Source organism: Camelus bactrianus, chromosome 4, assembly GCF_048773025.1.
Source record: "Camelus bactrianus isolate YW-2024 breed Bactrian camel chromosome 4, ASM4877302v1, whole genome shotgun sequence".
In the NCBI taxonomy this organism is placed as follows: Eukaryota; Metazoa; Chordata; class Mammalia; order Artiodactyla; family Camelidae; genus Camelus; species Camelus bactrianus.
In genome coordinates, this window is record NC_133542.1 from 46,414,897 (window position 1) to 46,431,745 (window position 16,849).

The following is a 16,849-nucleotide window of genomic DNA, read 5'->3' on the forward strand; positions in this document are numbered from 1 at the left end:
GGGTGGACACTGGTGACAAACAGAAGCAAGATCAGACCTCCACTTTTTAGATCTAAGCCCTACTGCTGGTCCACATCATAACCTGCAGGGTAGGAGGCAATACTTCCGGAGTCTAGAATATAGAAGGAAAGGGTCCAATTAACCTGCTTGCCTGGGGCCTAAAAGACCAAATAGCACTAATTTCATTTATGCCAAGTCAAGAAAATGGTTCATTCTTTCCTGATTTGGGTTTTAGGAAGAGAACTGATCATCAGGGAAACCAGAAAATTCCATCTCGAAGCTCAGCAGAAATAAATGGCAGGCATTTCCCTGATGGCAGAGGGACTAAGCAATCTACTGCTGTGTTCTTAATAGGAAACACCCATTTGGCTTAAGGGAAAAAACTACCTTGGCAACTTTTAGACTTCCCCAGGAGATGGAACCAGACCAAGGTCAGGGCCTGGGTGACCAATCCTGATAGTGAAGAACTTCTTCACAAAAGGGTCTCTGGGTAGGGTCTACAAACACCCTAAACTTCCAAGAAAAAAACTGGAGTTTCTTCATGTTTCCCTGGGGAAAGGGGCCTTCCCTTCTCATAGATCCAAGAAAAGGTTAAAATCCTTAGCTAGAGAAAAGTACTAAGTCAGTTGCAGGCAAGGATAAGGAAACCACCAGATACACCCAGAGTCAGCCAAGTCTGAGAACTCACAAAGCTGTCACTGAAGTTAGAACACAGACTCACAGCAGAGACATCTGAGTATTGCTTTTTGTGCTCTTCTTTCTTATTGTATTTCAAATTCTTTCCCAAACAAGGCCCTCGGAACTCCCAGGTTCAAGTATGCCCCTGGGGTTGGTCCACTGCTGTCTTGTATTCATGCTTGGGTATTCATTCACCAACATTAAACCCGAGGATAGAAGATGTGACAAAGCAGGACTCCCTTCTCCCTGGCACAAGTCCTTTGCTGGTTTCAGAGGTGGATGGGGCCAATGTGGAAAACACACAGGAACTCATCCTTGGAACTGGGGTGGGATGAAAGGTGCCTGCCATGAACCATCTTTTCCATGAAACTTGCCTTCCAGTTTGAAGATACAGCAGAAAATAAACTACTTTGAAGATACTGGGTAACAATTCCAAAAACAAAAAAACACATGCATCCAATGCACTGTGATTTCATATATTCTGGGTTTAGTTCAGCTGGTGAGTGAGCTGTGTGACGCGTTCACCTTGATAGCCAGATGAAGCCACTTCCCCGAGGAAGCCCACTCTATTGTTGACAGTGTGACAGGCCAAGGAGTGTTGGAAAGGGCACAAGAACCCTGAGATCACCTGAAAATTCTTGGCCGGGAAGGAAATTTCATGAATGTGGTCTTCCAAGCAAATGACACCAAACTTCCCCGGGTGCTGCTCAATCACTGTGTTGCCTGTTAGAGGGATGATTTTATTCTTGACCTTGGCTTGTCCATGTTTCAAGATGACTTCTCCAACAGACTTCAGATTTGGAAATTCCCAGGTCACAGAAGTTTCCACCGTAGGAAGCATTTTTTATGGTTTGAAGAGTTACTTTCCCAAAGACACTGTTCGGCCAACTGATGTCCTTCAAAGTCCAACTACCCCCATTCCTAGGCTCTCAGATGGCTGACATTCTTTACTGGGCGTGTTTCCCTTAACAAACTAACAGCCCTAGGTAATGCTTAATCTCACAATAGCTCAGGCTGGCTTGTTTCAGCCCACTTTATAAGAGTCAAACCCCACTGCCCTAAACAGCTGACCTCAGCTACACCCAGTCAGAGACTTGTGCACCAGGCACCTTGTGACCCGACCTTATAAAAGGCCCCAATAACCAGCCCTAGGAGCTCACACAGGCACCCCTCGCCTGTGTGTCCCACTATTGCCTACAACAGTGTACCCTAATAAACTCCTTTCTATTCTTATACTTAATCTCTGGTATTCTTTTACCAACCCGCATGTCACTGGCTCACCAACCGGCCACCCCGTTGTCTTACAATAGACACCACCAAAAATCTCATTCAAGCGAGTCTTGTAACAGTCCTCTGCACCAGTAAACTCACCCCATTAATCCTCTGGATGCATACAACAAAGGCCAGGGAATGTTTATCTAGCACTTCCAAGCCGCGAGGTTTCACTAGCAGTCGTCTGAGGCACACCCTGTCCCGTAGTTGCCGCCAGGAATCATGTAAGACCCATTCTAGTCGCTCAAACTTGAGCTTTTCCTTTCCTCTGCTCCTTCTTTTGCAAAAAGCTCCTGCTTTGCCTGGGAGACTCCGAGGGTCTGATAAACCTTCCTCTCCTTCAGGAAGTTTTCTGGAACCAAAGGGAGGCTTTCTCTTGCTGTCCCTCCGCCATCTTTCCAACGCTGAGACTACAGCTCATGCGCAGCCCCACTGCGTGGAGAAGAAGGGAACCGCTCTAAGTCTGCTCGACCATAGAGACGGCTACTCTAGCTCCTAATGGGGGGCCCTGGCTGGGCCACGCCATTTTAGCAGCGGTGAATCGCTGAGGTCTTAATAATCCTGATTCCTGACCAAAGTTGCACGAAGTTTCCTTGGCACCGCTTCCAAACTTTTTAGAGCCGTGCCATCTTCAAAAGCCAGCCCTTTTCAACTGTTTGAAGTTGGGTTATAAACATCGATCATAATTTTGAATAGTTACAAAGGTTGTAAGTTTTGAATTATTGTAAACTTTGGGGCGGGAGGTAATTCGGTTTGTTTGTTTGTTTGTCTGTTTGTTTGTTTAAATGTAGGTACTGAATATTGAACTCAGGACCGCATGCATGCTGCGCATGCACTCTACCACTGAGTTATATCTTCCCCCCTTATTGTAGATATATATTTTAAACCTGATTATTGTAAACCTCTGAAAGTAAAGCTATAACTGCTTTAAAGATAGCCAGTGGATTGGAAATACTGGAATGATTTGATACCCACTATCACTCAATTAAAAAATATACGAGCAAAATACACGGTATCTTTTTTAACTTGCTCGTTTTCCTTCTTTTTTCTCCTTACTTATATTTCTGTTCCAAAGAATGTTATCTTAGTGTAATTTTTTTTTTTGCTTGAAAATCTTTTGTCCCGTGCTGTATTGTACTTTATTGTGATAAAAACACATATATAACACTATTCCACTTCATGGGTAGGCAGAGCAGAAAATTTTTAGGGCAGTGAAATACTCTGTATGATACTATAATGGTAGAGACACCTGATTATGTATTTGTCTAAACCCATAAAATGTACAACACCAAGAGGGAACCCTCATATTAAGTTACGGTCTGGGTAGTAATGTAAGTTCATCATGTGTAACAGATGTACCATTCTGGTGGGGGATATTATTGATAATAAGGGAGGCTATGCCTGTGGTGGGGGCAGAGTTTAGGAGGAATCCCTGTACCTTCTTAAATTTGCTGTGAACCTAAACTGCTTTAAAAAAAAAAGTCCATTAAAAAATACATGTATAAATTTATACTTAATATTTTTTCTTTCCTTTGGCTACGATTTTTAATTTTTTCCTTGTCGCTCGACTTCTAACAACTGTAATTCATAAAGCTGATGAAAGTCACATAAATAATGACCGAACAGTAAAACATATTAGGACTTCTACTGTGATGCTAGGTTAGTGTTTTCTGGTACCTTGAGTTATCTAATGGACAATTTGGCCCCTGGGGGTTTTATTCCTCGTGGCAACACATTTTAGTAAGATTTGGAGAGGAAGCGGTATACTTGTTTTTTGTTGGATGGGAGAAGTGCCACTGGGCAAGGGGAGGACGAAAATGAGATCTGCGTCTTGTCTGCAGATCCATTTAGGAAACAACTTAAGAAAGTTGAATTATGCTTAAATTTTGTACGTCCACGCCACCAGGAAAATCTTCAAGGGCCCTACGGGGGAAGAGTACTCCAGTTTGAAAACCAAGTTACGCCTCAGCCGCCCAGTAGGCCACTCGGCCACCCAGCTCCCGGGCCAGCCAGCCCAGCTCCGGGTCCGAGGGCGACCACGCCCCCGCCGCGCCCCGCCCCTTCCGGCGCGGGAGGTTTGAGTCCCTTGGCGGGCGGAAGCGGCCAGAACCCGACCGTTCAAAGTCTTCCCAGGGGCTCTGCACTCGCAGATTTGCTCCGGACCGCCGGCCTTAGTCCTGCCCAGCGCGGTCCCGCCTGGCTCTCTGCCTTCAGGTCAGTGTCCCGCCTTGGGTGAGGGCCGAGGTCCCGGCTGTGCGCGGCGTGGGGGCGGCGGCGCGAGCCCAGTGTGCTTCCGGCTCACGGGAGACTGAGGAACTTCACCACAGCCCCGCCTTAGAAGCGCGGCCCCCTCTATGCGGTAACCTCTCCGAACCCCGGTTTTCTCCTCTGTTAAGTGGGGATAGTGAACGTACCCGCCTCCGGCTTATCTACGAAGTGTGCAGGCAAACCATTGGCCACCTAGGAGTCTGTGATTGATGTGAATTCCCGTTTCCATGATCCTGACGGTCTCCGGGAAAGAAGTTCAAGAAGGGTTTCGAGTTATTTCTGTTCATACAACTCAGCTTACTGGGGCAGTCCCGTAAAAAAGGAAATGTGTTATTTCTTATCACCTCCTTTTCAGAGTCCAAACCCTTCCTCTCCCTTTGCCTTCTTAAAGTAGTGGCTTAAGAGGCTCACACTGAGAGTGTACACAAAATGGTATTAGCTGTAAAGGAGTGGCTCCCACCCAGAAACCAATGGGTGAAGAGACTTCCAAAGGAGGGCGTCCCAGGAGAGCGATCAGGCCTCTAGCACCTAGGATGAGTAATTGTTCCTGAGATTCACCTTTGGTATTTCTCTTTGGTAGTAGAAGGGGGAAGGAATAGGGGGTTCAGAGTTGCCTGGAGTTTTGCCTAGAGGCCAGTATTCCTAGCTTTTTTGTACATATTTTGGTTTCTGTTTCTGTGTTATGTGACAACTCAGAAACGCCCTTACTGCATCTTCATGGGCTTGTCTCACCAGTGGATCTGTCCTTTCTGTGTGTCTACCGTGAACCAAGGAGATGGCCAGATTGGTCCCTTATTACCTTTAGGAATGAATGCCTCTTTGTTGGTGCTCCCAGAAACCTTTGCAAGGGAGCAGGACCGGATGTTAATTAAATATATTACAAGGCCGCATTATAAGCCATTTGTATTCTACTTCTCATTTGAAATATCCTCAGCCTCAATGTCTTACGAGGCTCACTAGATGAGGTAGATGTATTACACAACAGGTAATAGCATAGTCCAAATAATACTATATTAATAAGAATGTGCCCCCAATTTGTTGCTCTCTTATAAAATGTACTGATAAACTTCCTCCCGCTAAGTAGGCAATTCCTTGTTTCCCTGAGGTCCAAACCCCAATTGTATATACCTCCAATTCTTCTATTTAATCACATTCAGAAGGACATTCATGTGTTTCATTGGGGTCTAGTTTCCTTCTTCATTATCTATAGTTGAGAGACTGCCTTCTACATTGATTGTATACTTCCTTTAGCAGTAGTTGGGTTACTCCAGTCACAAGTCTTTCCTGTATTCTGTATTTCCAAACTCTAGAGGGTAAACAGAGCACTTTAGAACCAGGTCCACATCCAGAAAATTTAAAAACCAAGTAAAATCTGCTATCATTATAGCAGTTTTTTTTTAAATTGAGTTATAGTCATTTTACAATGTTGTGTATTACAGCAGTTTGCAAAATAAACACGTTTTCTTATACAGTAGCAAAAATGATGTTCCCTGGATTCAGTAGATACAATTTAGGCCCACATTGGTATTATTCACCTAAAGACATGGTGTGATTTGAGGGAAGGGGGTAGATAAGAAAATGGAAGACAGAAGAAGAGGAGATGTGTGATTCAGTCTTATATTGGTGCAAGTTGATCTTTGCTAGTTGACCAGAGGCCATAACCTGGAACTTGCAAACTCATTTGGGAAAAATCTATCAAGAAGTGGTTATGACACTCATATATCCCTCATCTGGGAAGTGAATTCCAACATCATACCAGTTGCTTTCTCTTTCTGAGTATGGTAGTTTGAAATAGCCCAGTCCTTTTTATGGAATTTAGGCCTGTGCACTGGTGGTAATTGGGATTCTTATATTTCCTAAGGCCTACATCTTTCCTTTTGTCCATTTCCGTCTCGTGGTTTTTAAACTTTGAAACGTCTCTTTGTGTTACCTCTTTAGCACCTGTGTTCTGAATATCCCAATACTGCATTAGTTGGGGCTTTGCTCTTTAAGGAACCTTATAGCCTGCTTTTATAGCAGACAACTTTCTAGACAAGATTTATAGCCTGACATTTCTAATCTTCTATTCCTTCTCTTCTCCCTCATCAGGATCTCAAAGATTTCTTAGCCTCGTGTTGACCTCTGTTTTTGCCTGTCTTAAAAATTCTTAGTCCTGTGATTCCTGTCTTTTTGTGGTGTGGTTCTATTTAATTCCTACATTTGTTCCAATGACAAATGCCCTTTAAAAGATTTCTGAGTTAGTATTGTTGTTAAGAATATTTCTAATCCTGTGTCTCAGGTGCCCAGGGAGAATAAATATTTCCTCTGTGATGTCTGCTTGCCTGGGACAACTTTTGCCACTCCAGTGGAAGCAGGAATATTTCATTTTATATCACCAACTTTCCATTAGTATCAGGACCTGATTTGGCTTCTTTTGTTTGCCTACTCCATTCATGCAGGTTTAGCTAGATTAAAAGTTCAACCTGCTTATTAAGTTGGTCCAATGCCATCTCTTCCTAGGAAATGACTCATTATTTCTTGGATCAGAATGTCTTTTGCCATGATCTTTATCTTTCTTGCTATTTCAGCTTTGATAATTGAGACTGAAAATGTTTTTTATTTTTTCAAAGCTGATTTTTTTTCCTTAGATTTTGATATTTTTTCTTCCAAAACTTTTTGCTCCAGTGTTCAGTTCACTGGCCAAATTTTTGCAGGCTTTTTACTTGCTGATGATAACATACCTTTTATCTCCAAATAAAATGATTCATGGAATTAGAGTGCTTTAGGCATTTTAAAAGGATATTTAAAGGGATATTTGAAAAAAATATTCTGTAGCTCTTGGGCTTTTGATAATTTCATTCAGTTTTTTTCTTCACCTCAGTTTAAGAAGATGGCTCATCCTCATTGTAGTAAGGATCTTCCCTATTGCTCTTGTCTTTTCCTTTATAAACTCACCACACTCCTGAGGTTGAATTCATATTCTTGGTTTTCCAAAGTCATGACCATTATTAACGCTTAATAACATGCTGGTCACTCAGCTCTGGATAAGCCAGGATGAAGGACAGGGAACTTGAAGGCAGTGAACATGGTGCGGGCCGCTTAACCCAACAGCCTTCAGCAGACTTCCTAAATCTCTGCCTGTTGGTGAAGGGAGACTCTCTGGCTCAAGAAAGGAGCAGTAGCACCAGCTTTCCACTACTGAGAGGCAGTAATTAAAATGTATGAGTTTTGCACTTTCCAGGTGGAACTTTGCTCAAGTCCCAATTGGCTATGTGTGTACTTACCAAATCTAAGTGTTAGAAACAGTGAGGTCCTGGGATCCTGAACCCTGTGCCTGCCATAACTAGTCCACTGCTGGGTCACTGAGGGAGATTTGTGCACAGGAATCAGGCCAGGCAAGGGAGGAATTCATCACTAGCCTCAAGGCCCTTTATAAACTCCAGAGCCCTTGGTCTGCTGTGCTGGATTATATGGGAGATTCTTTGTTCTTGACTCACTGACCTCCACTTCCTGGGCCCCTCTGATTCCTACTCAGCTTTCTAAGGGGTGTGGGAGCATCTCTTCCCAAGGTTGAAATCTCAAGTCCTGTCCTTTCATATTAGCCTCTGGGAAGAAGAGCTCCTAAGAGAAACTGTACTTATATAGGTTCAGAGCTTCATTCCATGTCTCCGTATAAAGAAAACTCCACTTTGCAGCACCTAAACTCAGATGCTAGGACTTGACCTATATATGAACACTTCTATTTTTAGAAATCAACTTCCTAGAAACTTTCTTTTACTAGTTTTGCTTTTTCTTCCTTCTTGGCTTCCCTGAAACTGTATTCTTCTAATTCTTAACCTTCCTAGTTGTTGTCTCCATAGTCTTCCTCTTGCCACCGCTAACTATAGGTATGTCTGTATATTTTTTTAAAGATTTGTCTTTCACTTTTAAGTCTTTATTATAATTGATTTTGTGTGTGGTGTGAGGTAGAGATCCAGTGTTCTTCTTTCCAATATGCCTAACCATTTGTTCCAGCTCCAAATCTGCATTTCCTTTTGCTGGTACCTCTGAAAGCAGTTTCAGTTCAGTACATGGTCAACCTTTTCTTCCTCTGGGATCTTTGCACCTAAATTCCCTCTTTCTGGAATGCTCTTCCTCTCATTCTTTTTGTGCTAACAGCTCTTGTTAAGGCCTACTGACCACAGACCATTAGGAACACATCTGTAGTTAAAGGAACATTAGGTGTACTTAGCTTACTGCATCAGAGAAGGTAATGTATATATATTCTGGATAAAAATCCATTATTATAAGTGTCACAAATATTTTCTCACATTTATGTTTTTTTATTTTTATTTATTTGTTTAACTTTTTTTTTTATTGATTTATAATCATTTTACAGTGTTGTGTCAAATTCCAGTGTAGAGCACAATTTTTCAGTTATACATGAACACATATATATTCATTGTCACTTTTTTTTCTCTGTGAGCTACCATAAGATCTTGTATATATTTCGCTGTGCTATACAGTATAATCTTGTTTCTCTATTCTACAATTGTGAAATCCCAGTCTATCTCTTCCCACCCTCCGCCCCCTTGGTAACCACAAGTTTGTATTCTATGTCTGTGAGTCTATTTCTGTTTTGTGTTTATGCTTTGTTTGTTTTTTTTTTCAGATTCCACATATGAGTGATCTCATATGGTATTTTCCTTTCTCTTTCTGGCTTACTTCACTTAGAATGACATTCTCCAGGAGCATCCATGTTGCTGCAAATTATGGGTTTTTTTTTAAATGATGTCTTTGAATATGCAGAAGTTCTTAATTTTAATGTTCAATGTGTTATTATATTTTTTATTAGCACTTTCTGTATCTATTTAAGAGATCCTCTTCCATCCTGAAATGATGACAATGTCCTATTAAAAGTTTTAAAGGTTTACCTTTCTTATTTAAGTCTTTACTTGATCTGGAACTGATTTTTCATATAGCTAATCAGTTTTTCCAGTATCATTTATATGCCTAGGGCTTACTTATATTTGTAGTTACAAGAGTGAAGGAGATAATCTCTTAATAGTTCCTTTTTTGATCATGTACCATTATTGTCTTACAGGTTCTTTTTTAATTTTGAGCAAAACTTCCAGGAGGACTATGAAAGATTATGATGAACTTCTTAAATACTATGAATTATATGAAACTATTGGGACAGGTAATTATTTTTTTCTTGGAGAGGATAGATCATCTATTTGAGAGTATAGTGTATGGGCAGCCAGGAGCTTTTTAGCCTAACCTATGTAGTTTTAAAATTCTTCAACCTACTTTAGTAAGAAAAAATGGAGCAAGAGAAGAGAGTTGTAGGAGAGGCCTTATAGGTCATTTTATATAGAATAAAAGTCATTAAAGAGTTTTGAGCCAAGGAGTGATCTGACCTTTGTTTTTAAGGGTCACTCTGGCTGCTTGGTTGTGAAAAGATTGGCTGAGAGAGGGCAAGGGCAGAAGCAGAGAGATGTTAAAAGGTTATTGCAATTATTTAGGTAAGTGATGCTGGAGATGATGGTTATTTGGTTGGTGATAGAATTGAAGGTAGTGGGATTCTTTGTATAGAAAGGGGTGGGATTCTGTATAGACACATAAACACATGTACATACATGTATTTGTGTGTGTGTTTTAATTTATTGAGGCATAACACAATAAAATATGCAAAGTGTACTAATTTTGATGAGTTTTAGATACATATACACCCATATGTTCCCTGCTTATATCAGGACATAGAACATTTCCAGTCAGTGCCTGACTCCTTTCCCCCAAAGTAAACACTGATATATTTTGAAGACAGAGCCAGTGGGATTTGTTGATGAGTTAGATGTGAGGTGAGACAAAAGAGAAGAGCTGAGGGTGGCTCCTGGATGTTTGGCCTAAGCATCTAGGAAAATGGAGTTGCCACTTACTGAGATGGGGAAGACCATGGGAGGGACTACCAGGAGCTTCTTTTTAGAAGTGCTTCTTTTAGATACCTTAATGTAGACAATTACCTAGCTTTTGATCCAGTTTGAGACATAATTGCTTATTTTTACAGTTTTAAAACTGAATCGAAATTTCATATTGTCTTTTGTTTCTGCAACTTTATATTGTGTTCTAGCAATGTTAATTATAAAACAAATTTCTGAAGAGTTTTATTCTCTTTTCCTACTTCTTCACTGCAAAATGAAAGCTATTCTATTATGGAAAAAAAGAGTCTTTAGCTAGACATTGGATGAGGAGAGGTTAGGGTCATGGCTGACACTTTGGAAGCAACAGGAAGAAAGAGCCACAAACTTCAGGAAAATATAGATCAGTAGAGCCTTATAAAAGTAAATGGAAAGATGTTTGTGCCTGAGGCCTCAGTTTGCTCTGATGGTGGTATTTAAGTTAGTTTGCTTATTTCTTCATAATACGTTTTCTCATACTTAGGTGGCTTTGCAAAGGTCAAACTTGGCTGCCATATCCTCACTGGAGAAATGGTAGCTATAAAAATCATGGATAAAAATGCACTAGGGGTAAGTTTAACATTATTTTAAAAATATTTATAGATCAGCTTTGTAAATTGAAACCTGAATTTGCTCTAATGTTCTAGTTACTGCTCTTTTATTAGAATAACATTTCCATAGCCAGTTATGTGTAAATCTATGGTTTTAAGAAGTAATCTGGGGAAGGGGTTACTTTTTCCTTAATTTTAATGCCAGGTGATGGCATATATTTGAAATCTGAAGGATCCATTTTTTTGCAGTTGTTTTGTAGTCTTGTGGGTGTTTCTAGGTATTGATATCCCCCTTTATCTTCTCATGGTACCCTTACTAAATGTTGATCTATTTTATAGTTTAGATAGATCCTCCGTCCCAGAATTTTATTCAAAGTGACCTTAGAAGTTATCTAATGAAATCCTTTTCCTAATCAGTCTCTTTTTCCTCTACATGAATGCTTCCAGGATTGAGATGCTCATTACCTCCTAAAGCAGCCCATTCAGTTTGTTATGTTGGCTATAACATACATAAAGTTTTCTGTTTTTCTATTAAGGGGCGATCTGTCTCTGTTATGGTCTTTTTGGCATTATATACTCTTTCCAGTGTTCGAAGTCATCCTGAGTGGTCTTTTTTCCTAATTCTTTCTGCCATCCCTTGTATGGTTTGGCTTCTGTACTTTGTTCTGGTCTCTACACTGAAAATTCACTAGTCTTTTAGTATATATTGTGACTGTTTCTTTTTTTGGAGATAAATTTTAAAAATTAAAAAATGTCTTTTTTTCCTTTGACCAAAAATCTCTGAATGTTAAAAAAAACATTTTTTATTCTTCATGGTTGAGTTAGCATCATAATTATTATTAGTATACAGTTGAGTAAAACAACACAAACATTTTATAAATGCTGACAATTATCAAACATTAAAAAATAACCATTTACTGAAAATGCATTTTCATATTGGACTTTTATGTTGGACTTTTTTTTGGGGGGGGTAGTCTCCCTTGTTTCTGGAATGAGACAGAGTTTAACATCCACTGTTACCTTATTTTGTGCTGATTAACATACATAAATAGGGTGAGGGTATAGCTCAGTGGTAGAGTGCACACTTAGCATGCACGAGGTCCTGGGCTCAGTCCCCAGTACAATCAATCAATCGACCAATCAATAAAATTACCTCTCCCCAAAACAAAACAAACCATACATAAATAAGTTAAAGAGAATATAAGTTTTATTATAATAATGTCACTCAATTCTTTAAACTTCTTCTGAAATATATGCCAAAATTACACAGTGATCTATCAGAAATAATTTCTAATAATCTATCAACTGACAATTCAGGCTCTATTTTAATATTTTTGTTTTTTAGTGCTCAATACTGTATTTATTAAACTAGTAAAAAGGCACTAAAAACCACTTTTCTTGAGCATTTAAACACTGATTACAAATCTGATTAATTCCCTTAATTTAAACTTTAGTTACACCTTTAGTATGACTTGGACACAGTATTAGTTGGACACATTAGTATTAATTGGACACACAAACACTAAAATAACAAATAAAATGTGAACTGTTGCTACAAAACGTATCATCACACCAATACTCAAAACTTACTCTGAAGCATCAATATGATGACATTAATTCATTATTTTAAAACTTACTTTTATAGTTTCTATTGTTGTTGTGCTTATTTTAGTTATTTCCTAGGAGTTCAAAAATATTTTGATTACTCCCAGGGTTTTAGTCATTAGACTCCCACTCCCCTCAAAAAAGAAAAAAAGATGATCATATCAGAATAGTGAAAGTTACAATTGATACTTGGTCAAGAACTAATATCTGGTTGCATGGCCCTAGATAATTGGATCTTAAGCCACTAATCATTAATTAGATCGAGTCTCATTTTATAATAAAGTTTTACTTGTTTACATTATGAATATCTGGATTTCTATCTTTAATATGGATTTAAAAATTTTTTCAGCTTGGTTTGTTCTCCTCTCCAACTAACTTCTTTTTTAGGGGCAGGGCAGAGGTAATTAGATTTATTTATTCATTTGTTCATTTATTCATTTATTTATTTTAATGGAGGTACTGGGGATTGAACCCAGGACCTCGTGCATACTAAGCACACATCTACCACTGAGCTATACCCTTCCCCTTCCCAATCAACTTCTTATTTTGGAAAATTTCAAAATTTGAAAACTCCTTGAAAAGTTGGAAAACAGAGACAGTGAATAAGCTGTGTACCTTTTACCTATGTTCACCAATTTTTGGTTCAGCATGCTCCTTCATGGATGTTTCTGAGACCGAAGCGGTAGCCCAGGCATGCACACTAAGCAGTGTTTCTGTCATTTTCCTTGTTTGGAGTGCTAACCTTCTAAAGGGAGTCAGAAATTATGTTAATTGTTCTGGGTGTTGTACTATTGCACCCCATAGACCTTATCTTTTGTAAGACCCTCAAGGCCTTTTTTTAAATGTACACACAAATAAGTTTGGTTATATATTTCTATATTGTTGAACAAATTGTTTTGTTGCTTTTGCTACTCAGTATTAAAGTTGTTGATACTGATGCTTGGAACAATTCCCAAATAGGTTTCTTGCTCATTTAATACAATGTTTTGTCACAGAGTGATTTGCCCCGGATCAAAACTGAAATTGATGCCTTGAAGAACCTAAGACATCAGCATATATGTCAACTCTACCATGTGCTAGAGACAGCCAACAAAATATTCATGGTTCTCGAGGTCAGTAGTATGCTCCAGAGACCTAAAGGTATTTGGTCACTGTCAGTCTGTTTGGGCTGCTCTAACAAATATCACAGACTGGGTAGCTAATGAACAACAAATTTATTTCTCACAGTCCTGGAAGCTGACAATTCCAAAATCAAGGCACCAGCATGGTTGGGTGAGGGCCCTCTTCCTTGTTCATAGCTGGTACCGTATTGCTGTGTCCTTACATAGTAGGAGGGACAAGGGGTCTCTTTAGAGCCTCTTATAAGAGTATTAATTCCATTCACGAGGGCTCCACATGCTTAGAAATACCTATGTATATTTTATATATATCTATGTGTTTTTTACATTTATCGCTGTGTATGTGTAGCTTATTGGCTTCTGCACACAAATGGTCACATACTGTAATATTATTCTGTACCTGTTTTTCTCCCTCATTTAGTATTTTAGCTTAGAGACCATCTATGTACATTCATAGAGATTTCCAATGTTTTTGTTTCATTTTATTTTGTATTTCTTTACTTGAAAATATAAAGTAGTCTGCTCTTTATGTAAAATTTATTGGCTAGCATCTAAAAAATTGACCATTTAGGTATAATTTATATATGATAAAATAAATACATTAATTATATAGTTTTTGAAAGAGATATGTACCCATGTACTTCCCACTCTATTCAACGTACAAACATTTCCATTACACCAGAAGGTTTTCCCTGGCCCTTGAAAGTTAATCCCTGTAACCCCACCTCCCATTGCTCTTCTCAACAATCGCTGATCTGATTTTTATCACCATAGGTTAGTTTTATCTATTCTAGAATTTGATATAAATGGAATCATAAAGTGTGTACTCTTATTGGAGATTGTTTCATATCAGTTCATAAAGAGCTTCCTCTTTTTTTTTAGAATGGCTGCATAGAAGGCCATTTTGTACCTGTGCAATGATTTATGTAGTGTGAGCACGTTTGGATTGTTTCCAGGGTTTTGCTGTTACAAGCAGTGCTTCTGCACTGACTGATCTTGAATGTGCATAATTTTTGATGATGAGTAAGACTGTAGCTATAGGAACAGTTCCTAAGTGTGAGCCTATGAGGTCAAAAGCTATCTACATCTATAATTTTAATTGATACTACTATGAAATGAAATTTTAAATGAAAATGCCAGTTTATAGAATAATGGAGCTGCTCTGGAGAAGAAGGGATAGAAAGCCTAGAGCTTTGTGCTCTAGTACCCGTTCTCTTGTAACCTCTAGGGAACTCTGTAGAGTTGAGGTCCTTCTAGTACAGACTTAAAATCACTGATCTTTGGGATGGGGAAGCAATAATTGCTGCTGTTTTTTGTTTGTTTGTTTGTTTCAGGTAATTACACTAAGTGTGAGTGCACTAAGAGGAGAATGGGTTTTAATACTTTGCTATAAAAAATATAAAAACCCTGAATGAACTTAAAAATCACAGTGATGGTTCTACTTTTGCTTATTGGTAATAAAACTATTTGAAAGCAAGAGCTATTCTCTTTCTTGGAATACTGTTGACTTGTTTGATCCTGAGAGTGTATTTTTGAATATGCCTTACTTAATTCCCTTGCTTATAAAATATCTCTGAGTTAAGTATAATTTTTTTACTTCAAATTCCTCTGAAGTGATTTTTGTAAGAAGTAACAATATCTGTGTGACTCTGTTGCTCTTGAAGTATTGCCCTGGAGGAGAGCTGTTTGACTACATAATTTCCCAGGATCGTCTGTCGGAGAAGGAGACTCGAATTGTCTTCCGTCAGATACTATCTGCAGTTGCTTATGTGCACAGCCAGGGCTATGCTCACAGGGACCTCAAACCAGTAAGTGACTGTGTCTCAGATGGTCACCTAAAATAGTTTGACATCATTTACCTGTCATTACTAAGTTTTCAGATGTTCTTTCTCTCTAGAATCTATCTTGGATTTGCTTTTTTGTTGTTGTTCCACTCACAATGTATCACTTCTTTTTCCTCCTTTACTTTTGACTCCTGGTAGGCTCTTCTGGATGGACTTATTATTGGCATTCTATTTCTCTGTCAATTGTGTGTGACATTACAAATATCTTAGTAATCAGCTGCAGAATATAAACCTCAGCGGTTTATTTCTAGAAAAGAAGAATTTTGAGTATTTTCTTTGAGAATATTGCCATTGAGTATTTTACTTTCAATACTCTTTTCCTAACCCCATCTTCCTTTATTTTAATTCCATTATGCTTCAGAAAGGACCAGTTCAATGAAATGGACAGAATAGAAGGACAATAAAAATTTGATACTCTTAAGTCTGTAGGCTCTGACTAATATGCATGATGGTGAATGTGGATTTTAAGTTATTTGGTACCAGGGTTAGGGACCTAGAATTGATCTAATAAGATATACCCAACCCTTTGGTTTGAGTCACTCTTCTGGTTCAAACTTGCCTTTGGCACACATTGTGTTTGCTTGTAGTTGAACCTCAGAGCACCAAGGAGAAAATGGTTTATGCTAATGTGCCTAGTGGGGGAGTGGGATAGTTACCAACATTCCTCTTCTCTTCCCTTCTATACTTCTTGTCATTTAATTTTTTTTTTTAATGAGTTTCACTCTTGTAACCAGGCTGTTTAATATAAAAAAAACTTAAGGTGATTTTAGAAATAGGTAGAGGGGGATTGTGACATAAGGAAGACAGTGTATATTTATGTAAATATCTTTGTTTTTCCAGGAAAATTTGTTGTTTGATGAATATCATCAGTTAAAGCTGATTGACTTTGGTCTCTGTGCAAAACCCAAGGTAAGTACAGAAATAAAAATGCATTTATTTCCTTTGTCAGTGCAACTCTTAGTGTGTTACTCTTGCACTGACGTCTACTTTATTGAGCCTGGTTGCATCCATTGAGAAGAATGTTTAATTTCATGCTTTTTATAAGTTCTCTAATTCTAATATGTAGCCAAGATTGAGAACCACTGCTCTAGATCCAGGGTTGGTCCTGCTGAAGACACCATGGATATGCTGTGAGAGAGTTTGCAGTGCCAAGGTGACATGAGGCCATCACACCATGAATGCTGAATAGACCATGTGTTTGCAGTTTGAGTGTGTTGTCACTAGATGGGGCCTTCATTCATTTAGACATGAGTGTTGGGAATTTAGTGGAAATCTATTCTTTATTATCCAAATGGTTTTATAACTAACAATTGATTACATTTTCAGAGACAATCCCATCATAAAAGAAGAAGGAAAAAAATTGATATGCACTTTAAAATTTATACTATGATATAGTTCCTCATTTGCACTCCATAATTAACTACTGGTGGTGTCCAGCATATCTTCTCTTTGAGGTGACTTTGAACTTTCCTGTGTGGCTACCTGTTGGAGGCTTCCTCCTGGGTTTTCTAATGATGGTACTGAAAATCTCTAATGAGCTGTCTACACTCATTAAGAATGTTGAAATAGACCTGTCTCAGCCCTTTGGAGTCCCGTGG

General features: G+C 38.8%; 1 protein-coding gene and 1 pseudogene across 1 annotated transcript in view; one reads left to right on the forward strand and one right to left on the reverse strand.

Annotated features, from left to right (window-relative positions):
* Nucleotides 1–803: 803 nt before the first annotated feature.
* LOC105067547 (large ribosomal subunit protein uL30-like) lies at nucleotides 804–2,344 on the reverse strand (annotated as a pseudogene).
* A 1,676-nt stretch (nucleotides 2,345–4,020) lies between these two features.
* Nucleotides 4,021–16,849, forward strand: part of MELK (maternal embryonic leucine zipper kinase) — a 69,549-nt gene continuing 56,720 nt past the window's right edge. Inside the window, exons 1-6 of the mRNA XM_010952877.3 lie at nucleotides 4,021–4,164; nucleotides 9,281–9,376; nucleotides 10,618–10,703; nucleotides 13,285–13,401; nucleotides 15,072–15,215; nucleotides 16,092–16,160. Coding sequence (XP_010951179.1) covers nucleotides 9,319–9,376; nucleotides 10,618–10,703; nucleotides 13,285–13,401; nucleotides 15,072–15,215; nucleotides 16,092–16,160 — 474 coding nt within the window. The 5' untranslated portion in view covers nucleotides 4,021–4,164; nucleotides 9,281–9,318. The remainder of the gene's footprint in view (nucleotides 4,165–9,280; nucleotides 9,377–10,617; nucleotides 10,704–13,284; nucleotides 13,402–15,071; nucleotides 15,216–16,091; nucleotides 16,161–16,849) is intronic.